General features: G+C 42.3%; 2 protein-coding genes across 4 annotated transcripts in view; one reads left to right on the top strand and one right to left on the bottom strand.

Moving 5' to 3' along the window:
- The window catches only part of alpk1 (alpha-kinase 1), a 134962-nt gene extending 126392 nt beyond the window's left edge, over positions 1-8570 (bottom strand). For both annotated transcript variants that reach the window (XM_028805091.2, XM_028805092.2), the window contains exons 1-2: positions 8448-8570; positions 850-959 (exon numbers count right to left, since the gene is read on the bottom strand). The gene's annotated coding sequence lies outside the window, so the exon portion shown is untranslated. The remainder of the gene's footprint in view (positions 1-849; positions 960-8447) is intronic.
- Positions 8571-9036: 466 nt separating this feature from the next.
- On the top strand, positions 9037-23886 carry LOC114654506 (TRAF-interacting protein with FHA domain-containing protein A-like). 2 transcript variants are annotated; one of them, XM_028805096.2, is made up of 2 exons: positions 9037-9226; positions 22981-23886. In XM_028805096.2, exon 2 carries the CDS (start codon positions 22999-23001, stop codon positions 23551-23553), a length of 555 nt encoding a protein of 184 aa, XP_028660929.2. In that variant the 5' UTR covers positions 9037-9226; positions 22981-22998; the 3' UTR covers positions 23554-23886. The 2 variants fall into 2 exon arrangements, with proteins under 2 accessions (XP_028660929.2, XP_051785803.1); XM_051929843.1 differs by having other exon boundaries at positions 9039-9226; positions 22995-23881.
- The last annotated feature ends 1557 nt before the right edge of the window (positions 23887-25443 follow it).

Raw genomic sequence — 25443 nt, 5'->3', positions numbered from 1 at the left:
TCAACTAATTCTGTGAAGGTAAGAGACTTTGAGGAACATAACGTGGGATATAATAAATATTCTTGTGCTCACTACCACCAAAGGAGCCCTCTCACACCGTATCGGAACAACAGCTCGTGTGAGGATGGCAAAGGTTGAAGATTCAGAGCAAGGATAGAAGTAAGGTGGAACCATTTCAAAACTGGCCAGCCTCCATCGCTTTTTAAGTTGAAAGAACCATCACATCTCATATTAAGTTATGACGAGTGCAAGTATTGTGGCACTTTGTGTGATTTGCAGAGAACCAGCTCAATCCTCCAACTTCAGGTGCTATTTAAGCCTGGATGGGATACATCGGATATGATCTGACGGAATGGAAGGGGGTCTGGAGATTTACGTGAATAAGATATTGTAAGCACCATGGTGGATGGACTGGCATCCCAGCTGGGATGAAAGGTGGATCCTTGCCCGGCTGGGAAGCCATAACACCTCAAATCACGGAGCCGTCATCTGTGTTGAAAGTTGATTCACAGATGCACTGTAGTTGGTACACATGACAATAATGACAATATAAACCTATAAAACACCACATACATAAAGAAGAAGTATAAGAGACTACTCAAGCACACACAGACAGTAAGCGGATTGCAAAACTATGGATCGACTTAATGATTCCGTTCCATGCTTGGACGAGGACTGAAGTTATCTCCAGACTACTTGATCATTGCAATATCACGTCAGGCGCTGCAGTAAACAGAAGTGACTACGGACTCCTATGTTTTGTCAAAGTCTTCACTGTGAAATTAAAACAAACGATCGGTTGACTTGCCCAAACTTAAATGGAATATAACTTTTAGAATGTTTACATACCTTTTTTTTATTTTTTGTTACCAATGCACGGTTTCTTCTCCAAGATGGATGTACAGAGTAAATTCTATCTTGACCCGATATCTCCTGTCGAGATGAGTTCGCCTACAAGTCTGTAAAAAACAAAGAGTGGAGTTAATCAATGCCCATAACTCTATACTCTTATTGGTGTTTTTCTTTCAGCTACTTACAAGCCCTTCAGTTGATTTTCCTTGATATTTTAATCTTTTACTAAGGGGCTCTGCCCCCTGCTCACTTCGCTCACCAACCCCCCGGCCTGCGATACGTGCCAGCCACTTCGTGTCTCTGCTGCTCGCGTATGTGGATTTCACTTTCACCAAACAACAAATCTTTTAATTCTCACAAATACGCCTCTTCAGATCTCTTGGCACAAAGTCTTGTCTTGCGTGACTTGAAGTTATCTCATACAGAAATCCAAGAAAACTTCTTTGTCCATGTTTTTCAGATTAATTTTGTGTAAAGTGCGATACTTTTGGATGAATGTATTTGTGTCCATTATTGGCTGTAGAATTTCTAATACGTGCGATCGTGTAACTCTTTCGCTTATTTGTTACATCGCTTGTCTGTGATCATAATTATAAACCTGACCGAATTGGTTTTCTTTGAAATTAAACTTGTAGTTGCTTTAATTGTTGCGGGGCCACAGATTCTCATTGCATATGGTCCTGAATCGTGTAAACCTACATTTTAAGCATTGATTGTTGCGAACGCTAATAGGTTATTGTAGATTCGGATATTTTGCCTGTAGTGTTTGTGGATTTCAATTTCACCAAATAATTTTTTTAATTCTCGAGGACAGGCCTCTTCAATGGGAAGAAACACTACTTTTTTTTTCCCTGATGGCAACACGAATTAGACAATCAACAAGTCTCTGACTTAAACTTTAAAGTGGAACAATATGTCGTATCACCTATGTCCATATATTCGATCTCTTTTCACTGTTCCGTAATAATTTCCGTTTGTTTGCGCCAACATTTTTCAACCTCTTTACCACGTTCTGCTTTATCATCTACTCTTTGTCTTTTATTTCCGCCCCCAGGCCTGGCTAAATCTCTTGGCACAAAATCTCATCTCGCGGGACTTGAAAGTATCTCTATGAAAAAGTCACGTCTTGTCTCATTCCAGGAAATTTTTAATATAATAGAGAGGTAAATTGGTGAGGTAACATTGTTAAGTAATTTTTTTTTTACAAATATTTTTTCTGTAGTGTTTTTATTTTTCTGATAATTAATTTACAGTTGTCTTTATCGTTCATGAAGCTTTCGGTTTTGGGTCAGTTGATTGATGGTTCCTGTTTCTACATCATAGGTATTTTGAATGGGTTGTTGGTGGTTGATTGTCACATGGTATTATTTACTTATCTAGTGTTTCATTTATATATTTCTAATTTTTAAGTTCATTATTGGTTTGCTGTGCCCTGATGAAGAGGTTTTCCTCAAAACGCGTTGGCCAGATCTACACCTGGCATCATTGAATAGTTTCTGAATCCAACGACACTCCTTCTTATGTGACAAACCAGCCACTTTCAGCTGTAAACTGACATGGTTCAGTGACAAGATTAGCAACTGAAGTTGGCAGCTCCAACATACCCAATGACTAGAAGTTGTGTAATGTGACATCAGCTTCACCATCTCATTGTTTAATTTGCTTGTCCTTTTTTCTCTTATTCTGCATTTACAAAAGAGCTGTATTGTCATATTGTCATGTCATCTTATATATAAACGTCTACAGGTGGAAGTGCTTGTGTCTGTCTGTCTGACCCGAAAGTGCGAGGCCACAGCATGAAGCTCAAAGAGCCGGTAAGGCAGTCTCAAGTTAACAAGTCGGAACAAGAAAGAAGTACGAGGCTACAGCATGAAGCTGAAAGAAAGCGACCCCGTTGCCAAAGTGAAACCGCCGACGAAAGACGAACCCTGTAAAGAGCAGGGTGTCCTGGCTAAATTGCCCACCATGGCCTAGTCATTTTAGCCCACTAATCCTTCCCTGTCTCTAAGTGGCTGATTCTGATTATCTCACCCCTTTACCATCTAATACAGTCATATGAAAAAGTTTGGGACCCCCTCTCAGCCTGCATAACAATTGACTCTCCTTTCATCAAAAAAGATATCAGTGGTCTGACTTTCATTTGCTGGAACATCGAAGTACTGCAGTGTTTTCCAAACAAAGATTTTTAGTGACGCAGTATTTGGTTGTATGAAATTAAATCAAATGTGAAAAACTGGCTGTGCACAAATGTGGGTCCCCTTGTCATTGTGCTGATTTGAATGCCTGTCACTGCTCAATGCTGATTACTTGGTTGGATGAGCTCGTGACGCCTTGAACTTCATAGACCGGTGTGTCCAATCATGAGATATAAAGCGATTTATGGTGGTCAATTACAAGTTGTGTTTCCTTCCCTTTGACTCTCCTCTGAAGAGTGACAACATGGGATCCTCAAAGCAACTCTCCAAAGATCTGAAAACAAAGATTGTTGAGTCTCCTGGTTTAGAGGAAGGCTACAAAAAGCCATCTCAGAGGTTTAAACTGTCAGTTTCAGCTGTAAGGAGTGTGATCAGGAAATGGAAGGCCACAGGCACAGTTGCTGTTAAACCCAGCAGGTCTGGCAGGCCAAGAAAAATACAGGAGCGGCATATGAGCAGGATTGTGAGAATGGTGACAGACAACCACAGATCACCTCCAAAGACCTGCAAGAACATCTGGCTGCAGATGGTGTATCTGTACATCGTTCTACAATTCAAACATCTGTATAGCAGGGTGATGAGAAAGAAGCCCTTTCTGCACTCACGCCACAAACAGAGTCGCTTGTTGTATGCCAATGCTCATTTAGACAATTTGGAACAAAGTGCTTTGGACTGATGACACACAAATGGAGTTATTTGGTCAGAACAAAAAGCGCTTTGAATGGCGGAAGAAGAACACCACATTCCAAGAAAAACACCTGCTACCTACTGTCAAATTTGGTGGATGTTCCATCATGCTGTGTGGCTAGTTCTGGGACTGGGGCCCTTGTTAAAGTCGAGGGTCGGATGAATTCACCCCAATATCAACAAATTCTTCATGATAATGTTCAAGCATCAGTCTCAAAGTTGAAGTTACGCAGGGGTTGGATATTCCAACAAGACAATGACCCAAAACACAGTTGGAAATCTACAAAGGCATTCATGCAGAGGGAGAAATAGAATGTTCTGGAATGGCCGTCACAGTCCCCTGACTTGAATATCATCGACAATCTATGGGATGATTTGAAGCAGGCGGTCCATCAAATTGAACTGAACTGGAGAGATTTTGTATGAAGAATGGTGAACAATACCTCCATCCAGAATCAGACACTCAAAGGCTATAGGAGGACAGTGTCTAGAGGACAAAAGGAGGCTCAACTAAGTATTGATGTCATATCTCTGTTGGGGTGCCTACATTTATGCACCTGTCTAATTTAGTTATGATGCATATTGCAGATTTTCTGTTAATCCAATAAACTTCATGTCACTGCTGAAATCCTACTGTGTCCATAAGGCATGTCAGATATTAAAAGGAAGTTGCTACTTTGAAAGCTCAGCCAATGAGAAACAAAAATCCAAAGAATTAAGAGGGGCTCCCAAACTTTTTCATACGACTGTACCGGCACGATAATGGCTGCCGTCACGCCATCTAGGTGGGCGCTACACATTAGTAGTGGCTGAAGTGGCTCCCCACCCACCATGTAAAGCACTTTATATAAAATTTAAAGAATTATTATTATTATTATTATTATCATCTATGGGAGCTGGAGTTCTGTATAGCCCTGTTGGGTTCCATGGGTGCCGCCAGGGGCTGCAAATACGCTGAGCTTCCCCCTCACCTGGAAGCATTTGCGGATCATACTAATGGGCCACCGGAAGTTCTCCTGGGTGCAGCAATAAAAAAAGCCTGTCGCTACTGCTCAGGGAGCCAGAGTCGGGAGGAAGGAGACAAAGCTTGCAAAGAGGAGTGGAGGCAGAAAAGACAGAGAGAGAGGGAGAGAGAAAAGAAGAGAAGGCGAAAAGCGTTTGCCACAAGAAACATAAAAAACATGTCTGACTGAACTTGTGTCCTGCATCTGTCTGTGTTGAGTTTGGGGAGCTGAGTGCCCCTGCAGGCCACAGAGTTTATATTTATTTATTTACTTACGTTATCTACCTATTTATGTACAGGGTGGCCCACGAAAAAGTGGCCCGCCTCCCCCGAAACGACCGCATTACATGGTGAAGAGAAAAATGATCAGATTTGGTACTCACATTTACAGAAGATGCTGAAAGTGATCTCCTTGTGCATCAATACATCTCTGTGCCTGTTACAGCGTGTTCAGGTACAATGTCAGGGGATCGATTGGAGGCAGGCCACTTTTTCGTGGGGCAACCTGTGTTCATTTATTTAAAAAGCTTTTGTAAAAAAACTAAATTTCCCCCAGTGGACAAATAAAGTTCTATCTATTAGAGAAATTAAGTGACTTGAACTGGTGGGCTTTGTTGGCCTGTTCATGGCAAAGGGATTCTGACATCATAGCTTTCGAAAAAAAAAAGAGCTGGGATGGAACATTTAGGAAAATCACAAAGCTAAGAAAATCTTCTTTTTTTTTTTTTTAAGTAAAACTCACTACCAGTCATAGAGTTAAATAAATGACTGTTTATCAAAAATAACCAAAAAGGTACAGCATTGCAGGCAGCTTTCTGTTGTGGCTTTGGCCTTAACTTTTAGATCACAAGGTTCAACACCCACTTCCACCGTAGTGTGTAAGCTTGAAAAAGTCACCCAACATGCTCGTACTCTAACTTTTGAAAAAGGTAAGTAAACAAGTGCAAAATATCCTGAGGACATGCGGCACCGTGTGTAAAGAAGTCTGCCGAGATTAAAATGATAATAAAATGTGAGACGGCTTCCTGCTCGGAAACACGAGGAAGCACCTGCCCCCCTAACAGACTACAAAGGTTCACAGATTATTGAAATAAGTAGAACGTGACCACCAAGTATAAGGCCTAGGAAAATGGGGCAGGGGGGTAAATAATAACACTGCCTAGATCAGAGGTGGGCAGTCCCGGACCAGAGGCACAGTCTAAATTAGGGGTCCCCAACTCCGGTCCTGGAGGTTTCCAGTGTCTGCAGGTTTTCATTCACATCCTTTTCTTAATTAGTGACCTGTTTTTCCTCCTAATTAACTTCTTTTGAATTCATTTTATTTGACTTGCTCTTGAAGACTCAGACCACTTGTTTCTTTTTCCTTAATTAAGACCAGCAAACTGTGTCCATCACACAATATCTGAAAATAAAGAAAGGTGAAGGTCTCAGGAATGCTGATCTGCTCAGGTCCGCACAACACTTGACCAGAGCTCTTAATAAAGAGAAAAATCAACAATTTCAGAAATGTCTGCTATTGTGCAGTGAGAGCATCACTGGTTGGAGTGAAATTGGTTGGAGTTTGAAGCCCTGACTTAGCTGGTCTTCTGTTGGCTCACTCGCCTCACATTTCATTTCATTTCTGTTTGGGTGCCATTTAAGGAAAGAAATGAAGAAATTCTGAGGAACGATGAAGAAATTCAAGGGAGCAAATCTTTAAAAAGACAAGTCAATTAAAATGAATTTAAAAGAAGTTAATCAGCAGAAAAAAAATAGGCCACTAATTAAGAAAAGGATGAGAATGAAAACCTGCAGCCACTGCGGCCCTCCAGGACCAGAGTTGGGGTCCCCATGTCTAGTGGCTGCAGCACCATCAAGTGTCACCAGGCCACTGCAGTTGATTCATAATGCAGCAGCACATCTGGTGTTCAAGCAGTAGGGGTGGGCACACATCGCTCCTCTTTTCAGAGCACTAGATTATGTTCCTGTAGCAGCACCTAATAAGTTCAAATCCTTACCAATATATATGGAGACCCTTGGGAGGTCGTATGATCCTTCTTAACCACTCAGGTCTGCTGGTGATGCCACCTCTGCATGGTATCAACTCTCAGGTCCTGACTGGTGACACAAGCTGCCCACCTCCATTCGAAATTCTGACTCCCTCAATGTGCTTAAGAAGATCTGGAAGACTCGTTTGGTGGATTTCTGCCTAACTGATATTAGAGTTTGCAACAAAAAGGCAGACCCCAGTCAGTGAGGCTGGGGAACAACATTTCTAAAACAATAACCATAAATACATGACGTCCACAAGGATGTCGTTTGGGTCCTGTGCTGCAGACACTCTTCACTCAGGACTGTGTCGCTTCCCAACATAACACCAGCTTTATTAAATTTGTGGATGACAGCACCGTCATTGGACTCATTTCTGGGGGTTGCGAGTCAGTGTACAGGATGGAGGTGGCTGGCCTTGTGAAGTCGTGTCAGGACAGTAATCACTCTTGCTTAACACCAGCAAAACAAAGGGGATGATTATTGACACACAGATTGAGAGAGGGGGTCAGCGCCCACCACAATACACTGCAGAGACCGAGCTGGAGAGAGTGTTGGCCACATTTACATTTCTTGGCATTAACATCTCTGAGGATCTCACAGACCTGGCGGTGAAGGCCAAGTGGTGTTTGTATTTCCTGAGGAGGCCAAGGAAGTTTGGTATGCCAAGCACAATCCTCAACAATGTCTACAGATGAGATGACTGAGAGTATCCTCACCTACGCCATCACAGTCTGGTGTGGGAACAGCACAGCACGGAACCACAGGGCTCTACAATGGGTGGGAAAATCAGCCCAGAATACCACTGGAACAGCACTGCCTGCATTAGAGGGCATCCATAATAGCAGAGCTCTAAAGAGGGCCCATAATATTATGAAGGACACAAGCCCCCCACAGCCTGGACTGTTCAAACGGTGACCATCATGGAGACACTACAAGAGCACAGCAGTGAGAACAACAAGGCTGAAGGGCTGACTTCACCTTTATGCCACCATCAGGCTTGTAAATAAAAGCCACCTGCTGCAGGCTGGAGTGTGTCTGGAGGATGGAAGGCCATCTTGAGACCAAATACCTGCAGAGCTTACACTGATTTTTTTTTTTATTTGCATGTGCATTCTTACTTTTGTTTCTTTTGTTTTTGTGTGTATTATTGTTTATTACTGGAGGATTCGCAGAATAAGATTTTCATTGTACTGAGTACATGACAAAGTGGAAGCTTTTGTTCTGTGCTCTTCACTTGGGACCGTCAATTTTGTCTCCTTGTCCTGTCACACCAATTCATAAACTGTGCCCAGGCTGATGTTTACTCGATTATGTACACCTCTTTTGTAAGTCGCTTTGGATAAAAGCGTCTGCTAAGCAAATAAATTTAAACGTAAATGGAGTTGGCAAGTGAACATGGGCACCATTAAATGTGATAAAAGCACAATTAAACTAAGCCAGTATTAATTAATAACGTAGACAGCAAGTGAAATATCATTATCATTAAGGAGGGAGACCAGCAGGAGAAGAAATGGTGCCACTTAGGGTGCCACCTCCCAGTTTTCACGTCTCCCGTAAGTTCTATCGTTGCTGTCCACCTCAACACAAGCAGACCGCACCGTTTCATTCGGTCCATTGGACCAGCTGTCAAGTTTCGGCACTCAGAAAAACAACTTTTAAAGGCTGTCACACACACTTACCTAAATCTCCCCTGCAACGTGAAGTGTAAACACGAAAGACAACGTATACGCTTTTAGCCTTTTGGAAACAAACGCGAATTTATTTGAAGAGATCTGAAAACTTAACCGGAAGCCTTACCTCACTGATATTACGCAATCCTGGGAATTCCTCGCCCTAGCCTTGAGGCTTTCAAGGGCTTATGGGAGTTGTAGGCGTGTCGCTAAGAATTGCCAAAATCGTTCAAATGTCATGAAGTGTTTGAACAACCAGCCTAAAAGCAAAAAAAAAAAAAAAACTTTAGGGATTGCACAGGTCCTATTACAACGCTTCTGTACTTTTGTTAAATGTTTTTCCGAGGGGATGTATGATTAAACGAAAATCCCTCTTGCATATTTTAACAAGAGCACACTGTAGAGTCGTGGGCTGGCGAGGCTCCTGTCAGTCATCGTGAAGAGAACCAATCACTTGTGAGAGGCGTTAAGTGAGAACAAATCAGCTAAGAGTAATTCAACCGCACGTTCACGTGTTTGACTGTAGTTGGGGCCTCCCGGGCATTTATGACTACGAATCCCAGAATGCAATTTACCGATCATGTGTCACTATAGTTTTTACTACAAATTCCAGTATGCACTTCCCAAGTTAAATGTTCGGGAAAACCCCTCGTAGCCGCAGTTTGCTTTGCAGATAACACTGCAGCGGTGGCGGCTTTTGTGCATTATACTGAGACGGGCGCGAGTTCCTAGACTTCAGATAACGGGCTGGTGCATTTTGGAAAGTTTATCTGATCACATACAACCATGTAAGTATGGCTTTTAAAGTCAAAGAGGTAAAGAATGACTTTTATCTTGATATTTTTTTTAAGTTGTGGAATAAATGAGCGAATGCAGTTCGTTTTGAAAGGCGGGTAATTTTCATTTCACATTCGAAATGTATTAACACTACTTTGTTATTGTTTTGGAAGTTGGTTTCTTTTATTACGCCCCTAATGGCGAGGAGGCATTTCTTCTTCCATATCTGTTTTTAACTTTATTTCTGTTACGTGCGTTTTAACAGGATGGTTCAGTTTTGTTGTCTGTGCCATGTGAAAAGTTAAAAGTACAGCATTTTTGTGAGAGTTAAAATTAATACCGAGTTCTCCTTTCTCCAGCGGTACAGATTGTGTGTCGTTTGTTTTGGGGGTCGACTCTGCTGCCATGGTTTAGGGTTGTTTCTCTTTCGTTATAAATCATTGTTTTTGTCGTGCAATTGGGATCTTTAGCCGGGGGGCGTCCACCTAATTCAGTTTACAATCAAAAAAAAAAAAAGAACGGAACAAAGAGAAACGAAATAGCAAGGCAGACTACGAGTCACTTCGAAGCAATGTCTGATCGATCCTGAGACAACGCGAAGTGTGCCAGAATGTTGGGATCAAATCAGTAAAAGTATACGAAGAGGAGCTGACTTTGTGACACGTCTGTCTATTAACATCTAGGCGGTGTCACGTGTTCGGTTATATAGCGCCCATCCTTGTTGCGGGGCCACATCTGGAACGTCAGCTGAAGGTTTTCATTTTAAGCAAGTAAAGATCAAGAGGCCGTGGACTAAAAGGTAGGGCCATATGAATTTGGCTCCTTTCACTGATTATCATAATTGTGTGTGTTTTCTGATATTGTAAAGCTATTGTTTTCTAATCTAAATGCGATAAAAAATTGATCATAAAAAACTTTCTAGGAGCTGATATTTTTATGTCCATATATTGACCCAGGGCCGGATTAAGAGCTTTGGGGGCCCGTAGCACATTTCAAATTTGGGGGCCCTTTTGGTCTGCATCATCTGAAGTTTAGATTCTGAACAGTTCAAACCGGACTAAATTATTATTTTACTCTCGATTATAATAAGAATCTTATAATATTTATGTGAATTTTATGTGTTGGGCCCCTAAAGTTTTGTTGTGTAAGAAATTTGCAGTTTAAAAACGTAAAGATAATATTTTTAAAGGCCAGTTTTTCAATGCTACACTTTTTCATTAAATATTGGGTCCACCATTTGGGGACCCCCGAAATTGCGGGGCCCGTAGCATATGCTACATGTGCCTATTGGTTAATCCGGCACTGTATTGACCCTCCCTCACACTAGTAGTTTTACTACTACACTTTATAAAACTGTCCGATTCTCAATTAGTACATACAATTAAGAACTTCACTTTACTTTGTACATGTAAAAATGTGGACCTACAGTATTAAGATACAGCGGACAATTGTATATACAGTACACACATATATATATAATTAAAAAAAAAAAAAAAAAAAAAAAGAGTAATACTTCGGAAACAAATGTAACTTGTTATTGAATGTATGAACTGCTGACAAGTTACTTGTAATGATTTACTCCGCTCTAACCATAGAAAATTAGATTCCCAAGTCATAAGATAATTCGAGCATAAAAGTTTCCATAATTGTATTTTTTAACAGTTTTCTCGAGATCAGTGCCGAATTTAAAAAAAAAAAAAAAAAAACTTTTAGGTGTTCTTTGCAGATTTTGGGGCTAAGAACACCACATCCAAATCTGACCAAAAAATTGCTCTGCCACATCTAGTTTTTGAAAGGTGAAGGTTTAAAACAAATTAAACATTACTTTAGATTAAGATTTTTTTTTTTTATTAATTATTTAGACTTAAAAATTACACATGTAATTTATTTTAAATATAATTATTACCAAATTCCTCCATGGGGACAAATACATTTCTGCCTATTTAAAAAGCAAGAAACTGTAGCACCTGTAGGAAGGTCACACAGACGCAGAGCAAACATGCAGACTCCACACAGGCAGGACCCATGATGTGACCTCTGATCTCCTCACTGTGAGACAGCAACGCTACCACAGCACCATTTGTAAGATGTAGGTGAATTACTGGTGTTAAATTGGTACAGATGGATGTGTGTGTTCACCCTGTGATGGACTGGCGCTGTCTCCAGGGTTTGTTCCTGCTTTGTGACCTGGGGTAGGCTCCAGCATCCCCTGTGACCCTGGCCTGGATTAAGTGGGTTAGAAAATGTCATGACCTATTATTAATTAAACACGTAGCCACTTAGTAGCTTTTTTTTTTTTTTTTTTTTTTTTTGTTCTTTCCTTTTCTTATAGTACTCCTGAAGGTTTTTCATGGTGCCTGCAAATAACTTTAAGAACAAGTAAGGCTGCCAGTTTTTCAAATACAAATATACTTCAGATGATATTTTGAGCATAAGTACTTATGCCATAAAACACAGAAGTTATTTTTTTTTTAAAAGTGAACATTGTTTTCAAAGCTGTGTTCTACACTGAATCCAGTATCTCCTGGAAGTGATTTCTGGTGAAGAAATTCCAGTTCCAGAAATCATTTCCGCACACCTAAATCAATGAAATATGTCCGTTTTTTTTGTTTTGTTTTTTGTTTTGCCGCTGGAGCATTTTGGTTCACATCAGTGGTGTTAGCAATACATTTAAAACTGCAGATGTCCATTAAAACCATATCTTCAGTGTTGAAATCCAGTATTACCCAGGTGTCTGAGGCCTGTCCTTTAGGCTGATGTGTGTTGGGGTAACAGGAACACTCAACACCACTGAATTAGAATGTACCACCGACATATAGTGCATTACTAATATAACAAGACAGAATTGATGAAAGTAATATTCAAACTGCCTTTGTCTCCATCTTGTTAATTATTGTGATCTAAAGCTTTTTTTCCCCCAAAATATGTAAAAGTGTTTCCAGTTGGATCTAATTGGACTTATTATATCTCTTCCATTGCTGAGGTAGTCTTTAATGGAGAAGTAAAGATAGAAAAGTTGGTATTAAGTGGTTTCATTTAATTATCTGGTCATTGATTAAGAGCCTCAGTAAGCTATAAGTGACTTTTTTTTCTGCCTTAGGAGTCTTTACTTTTGAAATTTGAGACGTGTGGTGACACAAGCTCAATATCGTACCACACCGTACCATTTTGTAGTCCCACTTCATCCTGAGGGCTTGGTAACAATGAGTGTTATATTTCAGTCGCACATTCTTACTATGTGGCGCATGATGGATCCGTTTTATAGGAACTTGTCTGGCCTTCAGGAAGGGGTCATCGTGAACCACGTGGGCTTAAGGCAGGGGTCCTCAACTCCGGTCCTGGAGGACCACCATGGCTGCAGGTTTTCATTCTAACCCTTTTCTTAATGAGTGGCCTGTTTTTGCTCCTAATTAACTTCTTTTGAATTAAATGTATTTGACTTGCTCTTGAAGACTCCGACTAATGAGATACAAAATGAGCCAAAACAACTGGTGTCCATCATACAATATCTGAAAATAAAGAAAGATGAAGGTCTCAGGAATGTCGATCTGCTCAGGTCCCTAAAACATTTTAACAGCGCTGCTCTTAGAAAAGAGAAAATCAACAATTTCAGGAATATCTGGTAATGCACCACAAGAGCAGCAACAAGCTACGAAATTAAAGAATGAGTTTAATTGATGACAAGACTCGGCGCCTCATTAAGCAGCTGGTTGGAGTGAAATTGGTTGGAGTTTGAGGCCCTGACTTATTGGTCTTCTCTTGGCTCCCTCACTTCACATTTCATTTCTGTTTGGGTGCCATTTAAGGAAAGAAATGAAGCAATTCAGACGAACAAGTCTTAAAAAATGCAATTCCGTTTAAGTCTATTCACAAGAAGTTAATTAGCAGCACAAACTGGGCACTCATTAAAAGGATTAGAATGAAAACCTGCAGCCACGGTGGTCCTCCAGGACCGGACTTGGTGACCCCTGGCTTAAAGGACGTGACTTAGACACTTGGGTGCTAATGGATTTCGGTATGGAAGATATGACTTTAATGGACATTTGCAAATGGATAGTGAATAATATGTTTGATCCTATGAAAACTATTAAAAATCTGTATTTAATGGAGGTGTATATGCTCAATTTATATTATGACTAGACAAAGAGCCCGTTTCGACAACGTAAGATGAAATGGGCACGAGTGGAATAGTATAATATATAATAAGTATAAGCACCACAAACCTGATATAGGTGTATTGAATGAATGCGTAATTAGGCCTCGAGCTGTAGTTGAAATCGTCTTTCAGGCCTCTAGAGCTTTAATCGAAGTCTCCTTTCTCTTTGAATTTTTGCGGCCGTAAATCCGCCGCCTGCCGCAATGTCGGTCTTGTAAGGTTTTTCGGGCAGCTGCGCATTCGGCTTCGGACAGACGTGAGTGAGGAGACAGGCGAATTATGTATTAAGATATGGGATCCTGTTGTTGTTAAAAATGTATTTTTTTTTTCCGTGGTTGGAGGTCAGTAAATCTGTTAAAATGTGATATAACTGATTGATTGGACCAGGGGTGGGCAAAGTCAGTCCTGGAGGGCCGCAGTGGCTGCAGGTTTTTGATCCAACCCAGTTGCTTAATTAGAAAACAATCCTTGCTAATAATTCTGGCGTGTTAGCGCTTAAACTCTGCCATGTCGTAGATTTTTTTTTTTTTAATTTTCTCTAAGGATATCATCCAAATGATATGAAGTCTAACATGGATGAGTAATTCTTAGTCCTTCACTTTCCTGACAAGTATTTAATTAACTCTTTGAAGGCTGAATATTTTTTTCCCGAAAACCTCAGTTTTCTGAAAAGCACACAAAGCAATGACTTCACACAGAAATCACCATAAAACATCTGTTGCTGTGGCTGCTGTTGACTACTGTTTGGCATCTCATGTTTGTGCTGGGGAGGCAGCATTAAGAGGAAAGACGCCTCACGCCTGGACAAACTGGTGAGGAAGGCAGGCTCTATTGTTGGCATGGAGCTGGACAGTTTAACATCTGTGGCAGAGCGAAGGGCGCTCAGCAGGCTCCTATCAATTATGGAGAATCCACTGCATCCACTAAATAATGTCATCTCCAGACAGAAGAGCAGCTTCAGCGACAGATTGCTGTCACTGTCCTGCTCCACTGACAGACTGAGGAGATCGTTCCTCCCCCAAACTATGCGACTCTTTAATTCCACCAGGGGGGGTAAACGTTAACATTTAACATTATACAAAGTTATTGTCTGTTTTTTTTTTTCACCTGTATTATTATCATTCTTTAATTTAATATTATTTATTGTATCAGTATGCTGCTGCTGAAGAATGTGAATTTCCCATTGGGATTAATAAAGTATCTATCTATCTATATCTATCTCTATCTATCTCTGGCAGCAGCGGCTGCCCAGGGTGGGTTCGATGGCCAGCAGGAATGCACGGCCGGCCGGCTGGCTGACTGTTTAGCTCTCTTCATGTAGTCGGTGGCAGCCGCAGTGCAACACAATCTGGTGTGTGCTTCTCGTCATTGTAAGTGGCAGTCCTCCCAGGCAAACCTTGCTGTAGGTACATCAGCTACACAAACGTGTTGAACACCACGATCAGATGATGCTGGTATCTCACTTCTGTTGCATCAAAATCAAGTCTGACAAGTCAGAGTCCAATTCAGTGATAATACGCAAAATGTCGTCCACAAACTTTGTGCTTTGTGCATTCTCTTTGGTGTCTCGCCAGATGACGATGCCATTTTAGAGGTGGTTTACTCTTTGCTACTCGTTCCAATGCAGGGAATCGAGGTCAAATCAGCAAAGCTAACTTTCCTTCTGGCAAAGAGAGTCAAACTAAAACGTAACGGCGAGATTTATCACAGTTTATAGCTGATTACCGTCCTCTACCCCTGTAATTTCGACAAAAGGTCAACATCCGCCCTGAAAGAGTTAAACCAAGTAGTGCACACAGGTGTCAATGGAAACACACTAGATGGAGAAATGCTGCTTTCCTTTGTCATTTGCATCTGATTGCTAATAAGGATCAATTAATTAAAAACCGAGAATACAGCTGTTCAAGACTAAATTAACCAGCAAGGGTTCAAAATCCTAATGAGCGAGACAACTAAAATGAAGCCGAAGTGTCACTTGAGCACTAAGTGTTCCTTATTAGGCCATTGGGATGGAATAAAAACCTGCAGCCACTGCGGCCCTCCAGGAACGACTTTGCCCACCCCTGGATTGGACGTATTATTTGTCCTGCAAGTCTGCATTCTTGTGTTTGGGTAATTTTTACATTTCTGCTGCTGGCTGTTGTACCGCGTTAGCCATTATGAGATGTAATGAGACGTCAAGCAAAATGATCCGTTTTATTGGCTAACTAGAAAGATTACAATTAGGGTTAGGCCTCAAAAGCCTGCATATTGTTATCTTTCTAGTTAGCCAATAAAAGGGTTCATTTTGCTTGACGTCTCATTACATCTCATGGGATTCATAAAGTTTATGTAATCTAATCTAAGTTGCCTTAACTTGTCATTGCTTCAGAAATAAATGCACAATAAGATTTAAAATGAAATGTCCAGAGTTCTTCTCAGCACATTTTTAAAAGTTCTTTTGTCTGTGTGCTGCCAGTAATTGTAATTGTTTGATGATAAACTTCAACAAGTCTGTTTGCTTTGGAAGTTACACATTGGCAGCGTGTGGCTCTTTAACCCGTGAATGGCCGTCTGCTTGTACAGAGGGGATTAGCGCGGAGTCCGTCTGTCTCCTCGTGTCACACCTTTTACAGAAGTGCACTACAAATCACATGAAAACAACTGTGAGGCAGGACTTTTTAAATGTGTATTTAAAACACGTGATTAGTGGTAGAGTTGGGATGTGCTGTCTGTTTATTGCCATGGAGAATGGCTGGTAGGAATTTGTTACCGTTTCTGTCTCGGTGTTCCCAGTAGCCCCAGTCCCAGGCATGATGAGCACTGGAAAGTAATGGTGAGGATAACAAAATGCAAACGAGAAAAGGTGGATTTTGAGAGCAGAATTGAACGTGAACATTGGTGTACCTCATGGAAGGGAATGATGGATGTAATGTGAGTGTTTCACTCTGGGGACCTTCAGTCCTAGCAGTCTGTGCTTTGGTTTTACTATTCACAGGCCACTCTAGTAGTTTCAGAAGATCAAGTCAGTTTTATATATTCAGATCTTCAAACTGTGCCACACTTTAATCATTTCATTTTAAAACACGCAGAAGAATACACTTCATCTTCAGTTCGTGCTTAACAAATTACCTTTTCCATGTACGTCATAATATAATAGACATTACCTCCAAAATCTCCAGCTAAAGTTCAGTCAAAGGCTAAGGTGTCCCGTCAGCGTGGTCTCTCCATGGCACCCCTTCCCACAATCCACTAGTGCTCTGACTTTTAAAACGTGGTCTGATCTGAATGATTTGGGATGGAATCTCCACTTCCAGTGCAGTTTTTTTCCCAGATGAATAGTTAAGTTGTGTAATAATAGTAGTAATATTAATAATTCTTTACATTTTATATAATGTTTTTCTCACTACTTCAAAGTGCACTCCACGCTGGGAGGACCTGGAAAGCAAACCCACAATCTCCTTACTGCCAGGCAGCAGTGCCACCACTGTGCCACCTGTGTGGAGTGTACTCAAGGACATCGACGGAAGTTAAGGTAAAGTCAGGACAGAATACAGGAAGCGCGTTGTCACACCTCGGGAATCTGGAACAATTGACTCACGTGTAGCTGAAGTGGAAACCTTGAGAGGTTTTTAAAAAGTATTTGGATGAGCTATCGAGATCACTTTAGCTGCTAGCTGACCACGTGAGTGCTCTGGATTGATCTGCCATCTTTTATCCTGTGTACTTAACAGCAGCAGTGCTGCCCCAGATAAGTCACCACACACATTAACATGGATCTTCATCAGTAGTTTGAAGGAGGCACAGGTTATTATTATTCAGTTTAAAGATTTGGTGGTCCAGATTGAACTATGCATTGCATTAAAAGTTGCATAGTTAGATCTGGACCACCCTATAGATATATAGATATACCTCTATCTAAAAATCCAACGTCTGTCTGCTTTTCACGAGAGAACTACTTAACAGATTGTTTTTTTTCTAGAATTTGCTTGAACATTACAGTTGATTTTGCGAATTCTCTCATCATGCTAAGTGCCAGAGTTTGGTTGCAGCACTGATTTTATTTGCACAAATCCAAGAGAGAGGCTGCGGGCCTAGTGGAGGGGAAGGCGGGAGCCAGGCGGAGCCATCATCCATTTGAGTCGCTGTACCTCTCGCCACGTGTTGGAGCGCACCTCACCTTCACTTCGATAGTCACCTGTTTGTTCAGCAGACATTATCATCTACAGATTGTTAAGGAGTAATGCTTGACATTTTTGAGAGAGAAATACAAATTATTACTTTTGTTTTTATTAATTTAAGTGATTTTTCAAGTTTGTCCTGTTTCACTACTTAGTGGACGGAGCCGTGGGGGACAGCTAGTTCTTGATAAGTAAGAAAAAAATGTCTGATTCCTTCCCCTTTGTTATCCTGAAAACAAAGCAAAAAAAGGTTGTCTTTACAGATATTCTAAAGTAATGGACGGGAAGGCATTTTTCATCAGCTAATGTTTGGGAGATTTGTACGTTTAGGAAACAACCGATCTCTGATACTTGACAAAGTGACTTGTGGGAAAATTACATTTAAAAATGTGTGTTACCGAAACAGTGTTCAAGAGTTAGTAAAAATTAATGCATTGTGATTCATTTTAATATATGCAGGTTTACGTGATACAGACACGTATCTGGATTGGATCTTTCAAACAATTAACGTGCACAAGAATACAATATGTTTGCTTAGTTACTAAATTCCAAGACTGTGCTTTATCCAACTTTGATATTTATCTTTATTGCACAATCTACTATATAATATACACTAAGGTCTGTTTGTCCAGTCTCTCTGAGGAATCTGATTGGTCAGTCTGGCTTTGGAAGTGCGAGTGTGAGACACATGAGGAACATTAGAACAGTCTGGACGAGAACAGGCCGTTCAGCCCAACAAAGCTCGCCAGTCCTATCCACTTAATTCTTCGAATAAAAACATCGAGTCGCGTTTTAGAAATCCCTACTGTTCACCACACTACTTAGTCACTTATTCCATTTGTCTTTGGTTCTCTTCCTAATGTTTGTGTGAAATTTCCCCCTAAGTTTCCGACTGTGACCACATGTTCTTGATGAGCTCACTTTAAAGTCACCGTCTTGATCCACTGGACTAATTCACTTCATCATTGTAAACACTTCACTTGGGTCACCTCTTAATTTCTGTAAAGGCTCAGCTCTTGTAACCTTTCCTTATAACTCATCCCCTGTAGCCCTGGAATCAGCCAAGTTGCTCTCCTCTGGACTTTTTCTAGTGCTGCTATGTCTGGTGGGCCCAAAACTGCACCCAGGACTCCAGATGAGGCCTCACCAGTGTGTTCTAAATCTTGAGCAGACCCTCCCGAGACTTGTACTCCACATGTCAAGGCGCTATATCACCTGACATTCTGTGAGCCTCCTTTAATGGCTTCTGAACACTGTCTGAAAGTTGATAGTGCTGAGTCCACAACGACTCCTAAATCCTTCTCATGAGGCGTTCTCTCGATTTTCTGACCCCCCATTTTGTAATCGGGATAAATAAAGGTGTATGAGGCATGCAGAGAGCGTTGCCTTCAAAGACGGTGAGTATAAAAGCAGACAGGAGGCGAGAAAGTCACCTCAAAATAATGACTGAGTGAGAAGCCGACTTTAGGGGAATGCACTTGAGAGAGGAGGAGATGTCCACACACACGGAAATATCGAGGAAAGGCACTGAAGGTACACGTAGAACAAGAGAGAGCAAATATTTTTAAATTATTCTCTTACCCGACTTGGACTGGTACTGTGGCTAGTAAACAATAATGTGTGATAACAATACTATTAATTGGCATTATCCAACCTGCTATATCCTAACTACAGGGTCACGGGGGTCTGCAGGAGCCAATCCCAGCCAACACAGGGCGCAAGGCAGGAAACAAACCCTGGGCAGGACACCAGCCCACCGCAATTAATTGGCCTTGTGTGCGTTTCAATTTGCTGAACACAAAGTCCTATAGACACACATGTAAAGGCAAATGAAGTAATCTCTCGGGATCGTATAATTCTGCCGTCTATCTTGATTGTCTTTTGTAAGCTTTGGCTGATAAATGATGAAAAAAAACAATTTGGGCCATGATTTTCAACTGCAGAGCACCCAACATTTTCTGTCTTTGAAGTTGATGGAAGGTGTCTGGTTTTTGGGGGTGTGAAATTCAAAAGAACCACAGAAAAATATAATCAAGCCAAGTGAATATCGGGCTCACCCATCTGAATGCCAGCTTTCACTCGAGCCCAAGCTAAACATTTTGGAATGTAGGAAGACTGGAGCTCTGTGCCTGCTGAAGGATGGCATCGCCGATTGCGCGTGATACGCAGTGTTTTATAAAGGCTGCCACCACTAGAAAACGAGATCAGGTTACGCGTTTGTGATTTTTAAATCCGACGCTTACCTGTCAGCACTTCTAGTCATTGGTGTCTGTGGCTGGTGGCGCCTTTCCAGAAGGACTGTGTGACATTTTTGTTTTTTGAAAGTTTGCAAATGTGGCAATCCACTAGTGGCTGCGCTTCCATATCTGCTTAACTTTTTCTACCCTACCTTATTGACGGGCACATTTTGTTTTTTGTTTTCCTTTTCATTAGTTTTAGTTGGGCCGAAGGTGACACGGGAGTTTTTTTAAGTGTTTTTAAAACCTCTCTGAGAGTTTGTGGGGGAATCCCACTGTGCCATTGAAACTGATCTGATCTGTCACAGGAAGAGGAAAGTATAATGTGCTTGGACTGCTGGAAAACGCTGACCTCAGTGGAAGGGGAGGATCCAGCGGGTGTCAGCTGCCCGCTTTACTGACCTCGTGTACCAGCAGTAAGTGTGGGCGGGTGGGGAATTCCAGCTTTGGAATGTTTCTGACGACGTCTGCTGAGAAAAGGCACACTTGGCATGCATCTGTTTGCTGCCTTTGATGACGATGATGATGTAAAACTGGAATGGAGACAAAAGTGCTTGAAAGTGGGCACAGATGGTTAAAATTACAGGCAGATTGTAATGTAATGTTAATTCATTCATTTTTCCACGGCTTATCTGAAACTGGGTCGCTGGGTAACAATCTTAGCAGTGAGGCCCGTACGTCCTGCCACGCTTGCCAACTCGTACTATACGGCATTCTCAGGCCATAAATTGGGGTGGGGGGCAACTTTTTTTTTGTTCTTTATTTTGCCTTCTACAATTTCTTGTATTAGGAATTAGTTCGTTTTTGCATACCCCTTGGGGTCACAGAGCGCAGGGTCAGCCATTGTACAGCGGCCCTGGAGCAATTACAGGTTAAGGGTCTTAGAGTAGGATCTCTATTGGCAGTGACGGGGATTTCGAACCGGCAACCTTCTGGATACTTGACCGATAGGCTTGTAATAATACAATAACTGGGTAGTTAGGTCAGTAATATGATATGAAGATATTTTGGCTTTGGCTCTGGAATTTCCAACATTGTTCCACATAAAAGAAGATGCAGCGAAGTCTGGTCACTGTGGGGGTACGGGTGTCCAGTTCCATTTTTTGTTTCTCTTTCTCTATATCTCTGTTCAGATTTTTTCCTTCCTTGCAGTCTAACACTTCAGGCTTTAACACTCCCAGTATGTCACCTGGCTTGTGATGCTTTTTTTCCAGTTTTGTTCCTTAATGATAATAATAATAATAATTCCTTACATTTATATAGCGCTTTTCTCAGTACTCTAATTGTCACACTCCTGTACCTTCTTCCACCATAATAGTACAGTTTGGTGTGTTTTACTCTTTAAACACGTCCCCGTCACTGTGATTTACTGCTGGGTTGACTGGATTCTTGCACAGAACAGGGGGCAGCAGTTGTTGCTGTTTTGGACGGGAGTGTTGACTGCGTGGTTCGCTTATAACGATTCCGGTTTCTTTGTCCAGGTGTTGTAATTCACTTGTATAATGTCAGTATTTATTGGTCACGTTAATGCCACTTACGCATTCCAAGGCTCCACTGAAGTAGCAGGGGGGCCCCTACATGACCCCTCAAATCATAGGGGTCTCCGTTAGGCAATCCGTTACACATTCAAACCCCTGGCTGTACCATTCAGACGGTCAGCTGACAGCTGTGCTTTGGTTTATTCAAACAGAATTTCAAAAATGTTCTTCCTTTTTTGCAGGAAACGCAGGGCTGTTTGGTCTGTCGTTTTTCACACTTTACGCTTTCTGTTCTTCACCAGCTGCATACACTACACTGCTGAATTAAGGCACCGAGCCGGGCATCATGAGCTGTCTAATCGGAGCTTTTAATTGGTTTAAATCTTGTGTCTGCCCTGAATGATTAAGCGTAGTGCACTCACATCGTGTACAGCTGGCAAGAATCTGTGAGGAACAACATGCAGAGTCATGCGAAAAAAATGTACGAGATCTAGGAACAGCCAGAAGGGACGATCGAAATCACTAGGCGGGCCGTGACAGTGGCAGTCCTGAGGTAAAGTGAGGTCTGCGGCAGTTTGGCGGTTTAAATAAATAATCGCTGCGCTCGCTTCTTTGTGGGAAGGGGGGGCGTGGTAGCGTGACAAGATCAGTTCCCGTGTGAGATATGGGCGCGGGCGGTCCTGCTTGGTCCACAGGTGTAGGCTTGCCTGTGACCCTAATTGATGCCAGGAGTTGCTGATTGTCGAGTGCGAGTGTAAGGGGGGACAGAAATGGAGTGAGAGACAAACGACAGAACGAAGGAGGATCAGAGCTGAAAGGACGGAGCAGTGGTAAGGAGGTGCTTAGGAGAGAAGCAGGTGGAGGATAATAATAATATTAATAATAATAATTCATTACATTTATATAGCGCTTTTCTCAGTACTCAAAGTGCTATCCACACAGGGAGGAACCGGGAAGCGAACCCACAATCTTCCACAGTCTCCTTACTGCAAAGCAGCAGCACTACCACCGTGCCACATGTGAGGACAATCGGATGGGAATGGTGCCTCCGGAAACTGGGGGGATCGCTACACTCATGGAGGATCCTCTCGCCGGGTGCAGCCTGTAACTGGCAGCAATGGGAGGACGGCGTGCTTTCACCAGGTGGAGCTTGGATTGGCAGCGGTGGGCGCAGGAGCAGGGTGGTCCGGTGGTTCCCTGTTGATCGGGCGGCAGGGACACAGGCCAGGATCGATGGGCATCTGTGCCCGTTGGTTGACGTCTCTCCGTGCTGCGAGGGTCCTAGAAGGATAAGCCGGACAGGTGTCTGTTTTTAAAAGGAAAGCGGTTTGTTTGTTTTTAACTGCAGTTTTACAGTAAAAGTGTACGTTTAAAAAGTATTTACGTGTTCATTTCAAAGCCAAATAGAGGGATTTGTTGCGTAATACGATTTCATTCTAACGCAACATGAAACTTAATTTATTTTCAAATAATTACATTTTTTTTAATATGGTTAATTAGTCGCTGTAATGTAAAATAGTTCTATTATGCATATGTAACAATTTCCCATGAAAATAAAAATATTTAAATTGTACGACCGCATCCCCATACACAAGCGACAGAACCACAAAGAGGGCTGGTAGTGCGTAGTGATGGCCCAGGGGTTGACGAGTGAAGCAAGCAGGAGGTAAATCCCAATAGTTTCTTTAAAATAATCAAATGACTAATATTCCATTTTTTTTTGTTTCCCTACAGTTAGAATCTTCCAGCAAAATGTCTGCTCTCGATGATCTTGAAACCGAAGAGGTCTTACCGTGCATTCGCCTGAAAGCATACCATCCATACCACGAAATCAAAAATGTGTTTCAGTTTCTTCACTTCAACAAAAAGATGAAACACCGAGCAGACGAGGCCCTCAAGGTCGGCCGGGACTCCAAAATGTGTGACATCCAGTTGCACGACCTGCGCGTTTCCCGGATGCAGTTTGCCATCGAAGCTTTCCGCTACTTCAACAGCTCCGAACTTTCCTTTGAAATAAAAAACCTCAGTCAGAAAGGGAGGCTGACGGTGAACAACGCAGAGCTGGAATACCTGAACAAAGTGGAGCTGCCTAGGAAAGCCATCGTCAGGTTTGCAGAATTTGTTTTCCTCGTGGAAAAGGAAGACGGAGAGTCCACAGACTATTTTGAAACGGTGTTTGAGCTGGCGGCCCTGCCACCCAGCTTGGAACTGATATGCTGCTCTTCCTTAAGTCCCGTCCCGGAAACTGGCCTTGCGTTCCCCGTCGCTCCAAACTCGGCGGTAGAGTTGGCAGAAGGTGAATTCTAGTGACCGAGATCCGCTGGAAATGACGTTCTCAAACGACCGGGGGGTCTGTCCTCTACGGGTACCGTTTTGTAATGTAATTTTTATAGCATTATGCATGACAATATTCTTGAGCCATGTGATATTATTGTTGTGAGTTTATTTAGCATATCATGTCTGATTGGAGGAGTAGGGAGAGTTTCTGTGAATATTTATGGCATTTTTATTAATTTATTTTATCTAACCCAGCGTGTAGTCTCTGTTTAGTACGGTATCGGCTCTAGTAAAAGAACAATTATGATACTTGCCACCATCGGCATAATCTTCTTTTCATAGCATTAGAATTATTTACCAGTACGTATTTTCATATTGTAATAAATACATTTTTCAATATTAAAAGCTTTAAAGAAACACAAATAGTAATTTTGTCCCCCCGCTAAGCGGAATGCTAAAGCTGGCATTGCATTACACGACTTGCAGTCGCAGGGGATGTCAAACTTGAGGACTGCGTTGCCTCCGATTCTCGGATGACACGATTGGTCTGTCAAATCACATGACTCTGTGACGCCTTTCCAGCACAGGTTCACGTTTCCAAAGTGTCGTACCCCGATGACGTGCTCCCTGACGGAACCCGTGCGGTACAAACACGTTACGGGTACGGTGAGTTGAGCCACCGGCGGTTTGGTTTTCTTTGTGGTTTCCTCCATTCTGTTGTGGTGCATAAAACACGAAGCCTCGGACTGACGAGCTTCTCTTCTGTCAGCTCCACCTCCGTTCTACGCATCGTCTGCTCTCGAGTATCATGTCCCTATGATTTGAGACCCCTTTTGATTTTATTTGGGCGAGTTGCAGATGGGCTGGATTGCGTTGCTGTGTCTGTTGCGTTACACGACTTTTCCAACAAGTTTCACTCACAGATTTTATTTACATAATTTTAGGATAAAAACAAACAAACTGCCAACAGGGTGCTGGGTGGCCAAGACTTACAGGGCAAGAGATGGGCAAAGGGGCTGCTGTGGCACAAGTCACAGGAGTAATGTGTCACGACCCACAGTGCACTGCACCGTACCCCACAGGCCAGCTGGAGCTCTCAGCTTAACCTCCACCCTCAGTCAGAAGACCCCACGGTGGGATCAATGGGAGAAGGTCACCTGGGCTGATGACTCTCACTTTCTGTGACATCATGTGGATGGCCAGGTACGTGTGTGTCATCGACATGAGAGAAGGCACCAGGATGCACTGTTGGAAGAAGACAACCATGTGGGTGGTGATTCTTTATGGACAATGTTCTCCTAGAACAAACACCCAGAGACCCAGCATTCACGAGGACGTTGATTTGACGCACACCACCTACCTCAACACATTGCTGCAGACCAGAAACTCCACGTAAGGAATTTGACAGATGACAGGAGACCATTCAGTCCATCGAGCCCATGGGTTTAACAAATACCTCGGCTGTCCCCAACATCTCACCCTGGTTCTCCCTAAAGGTTATCAACATTTGTGCTTCCACTTCATGTCTCAGTAGTTTGTTCCGGAATGCATCATGGTAGTAATCTGGGATGGAAGTGGCATCTTGTAGCAGGGTATTGTGCCTGAATTGTTGGGGAATTCACTGAGGAACGTGATGAAGTGTCCAGGTTGGGTTGCCTTGGCCTCCAAACTCGCCAGATCTCAGTCCTGTGGAGCTTCTGTGGAAAGTTCTGGAGCAACAAGTCTGCTCCATGGTGGAGTTGGAGGATGTGGCAGGGACCACAGGACACCTTCAGAGGGTCCACATCTCGGCAGGTTGACACACGGAGGAGCAACAGCATATTAGGCAGGTATTAAAGAATACAACTCGTCTACAATTAGTTGCAAATGTTGTGTAATTTATATGGTCGTGTATGTACGTCTGGGGACACCCCCCGTCCT

The sequence above is a fragment of the Erpetoichthys calabaricus genome, chromosome 7, assembly GCF_900747795.2.
Source record: "Erpetoichthys calabaricus chromosome 7, fErpCal1.3, whole genome shotgun sequence".
NCBI classification, from domain to species: Eukaryota; Metazoa; Chordata; class Cladistia; order Polypteriformes; family Polypteridae; genus Erpetoichthys; species Erpetoichthys calabaricus.
The sequence above is the reverse complement of the archived record's forward strand: the minus strand, read 5'-3'. Positions and strand labels throughout refer to the sequence as shown.

Excerpts from the sequence above, each read along its gene's own strand:
- LOC114654506 (XM_028805096.2), top strand. The coding sequence starts at position 22,999 with ATGTCTGCTCTCGATGATCTTGAAACCGAAGAGGTCTTACCGTGCATT.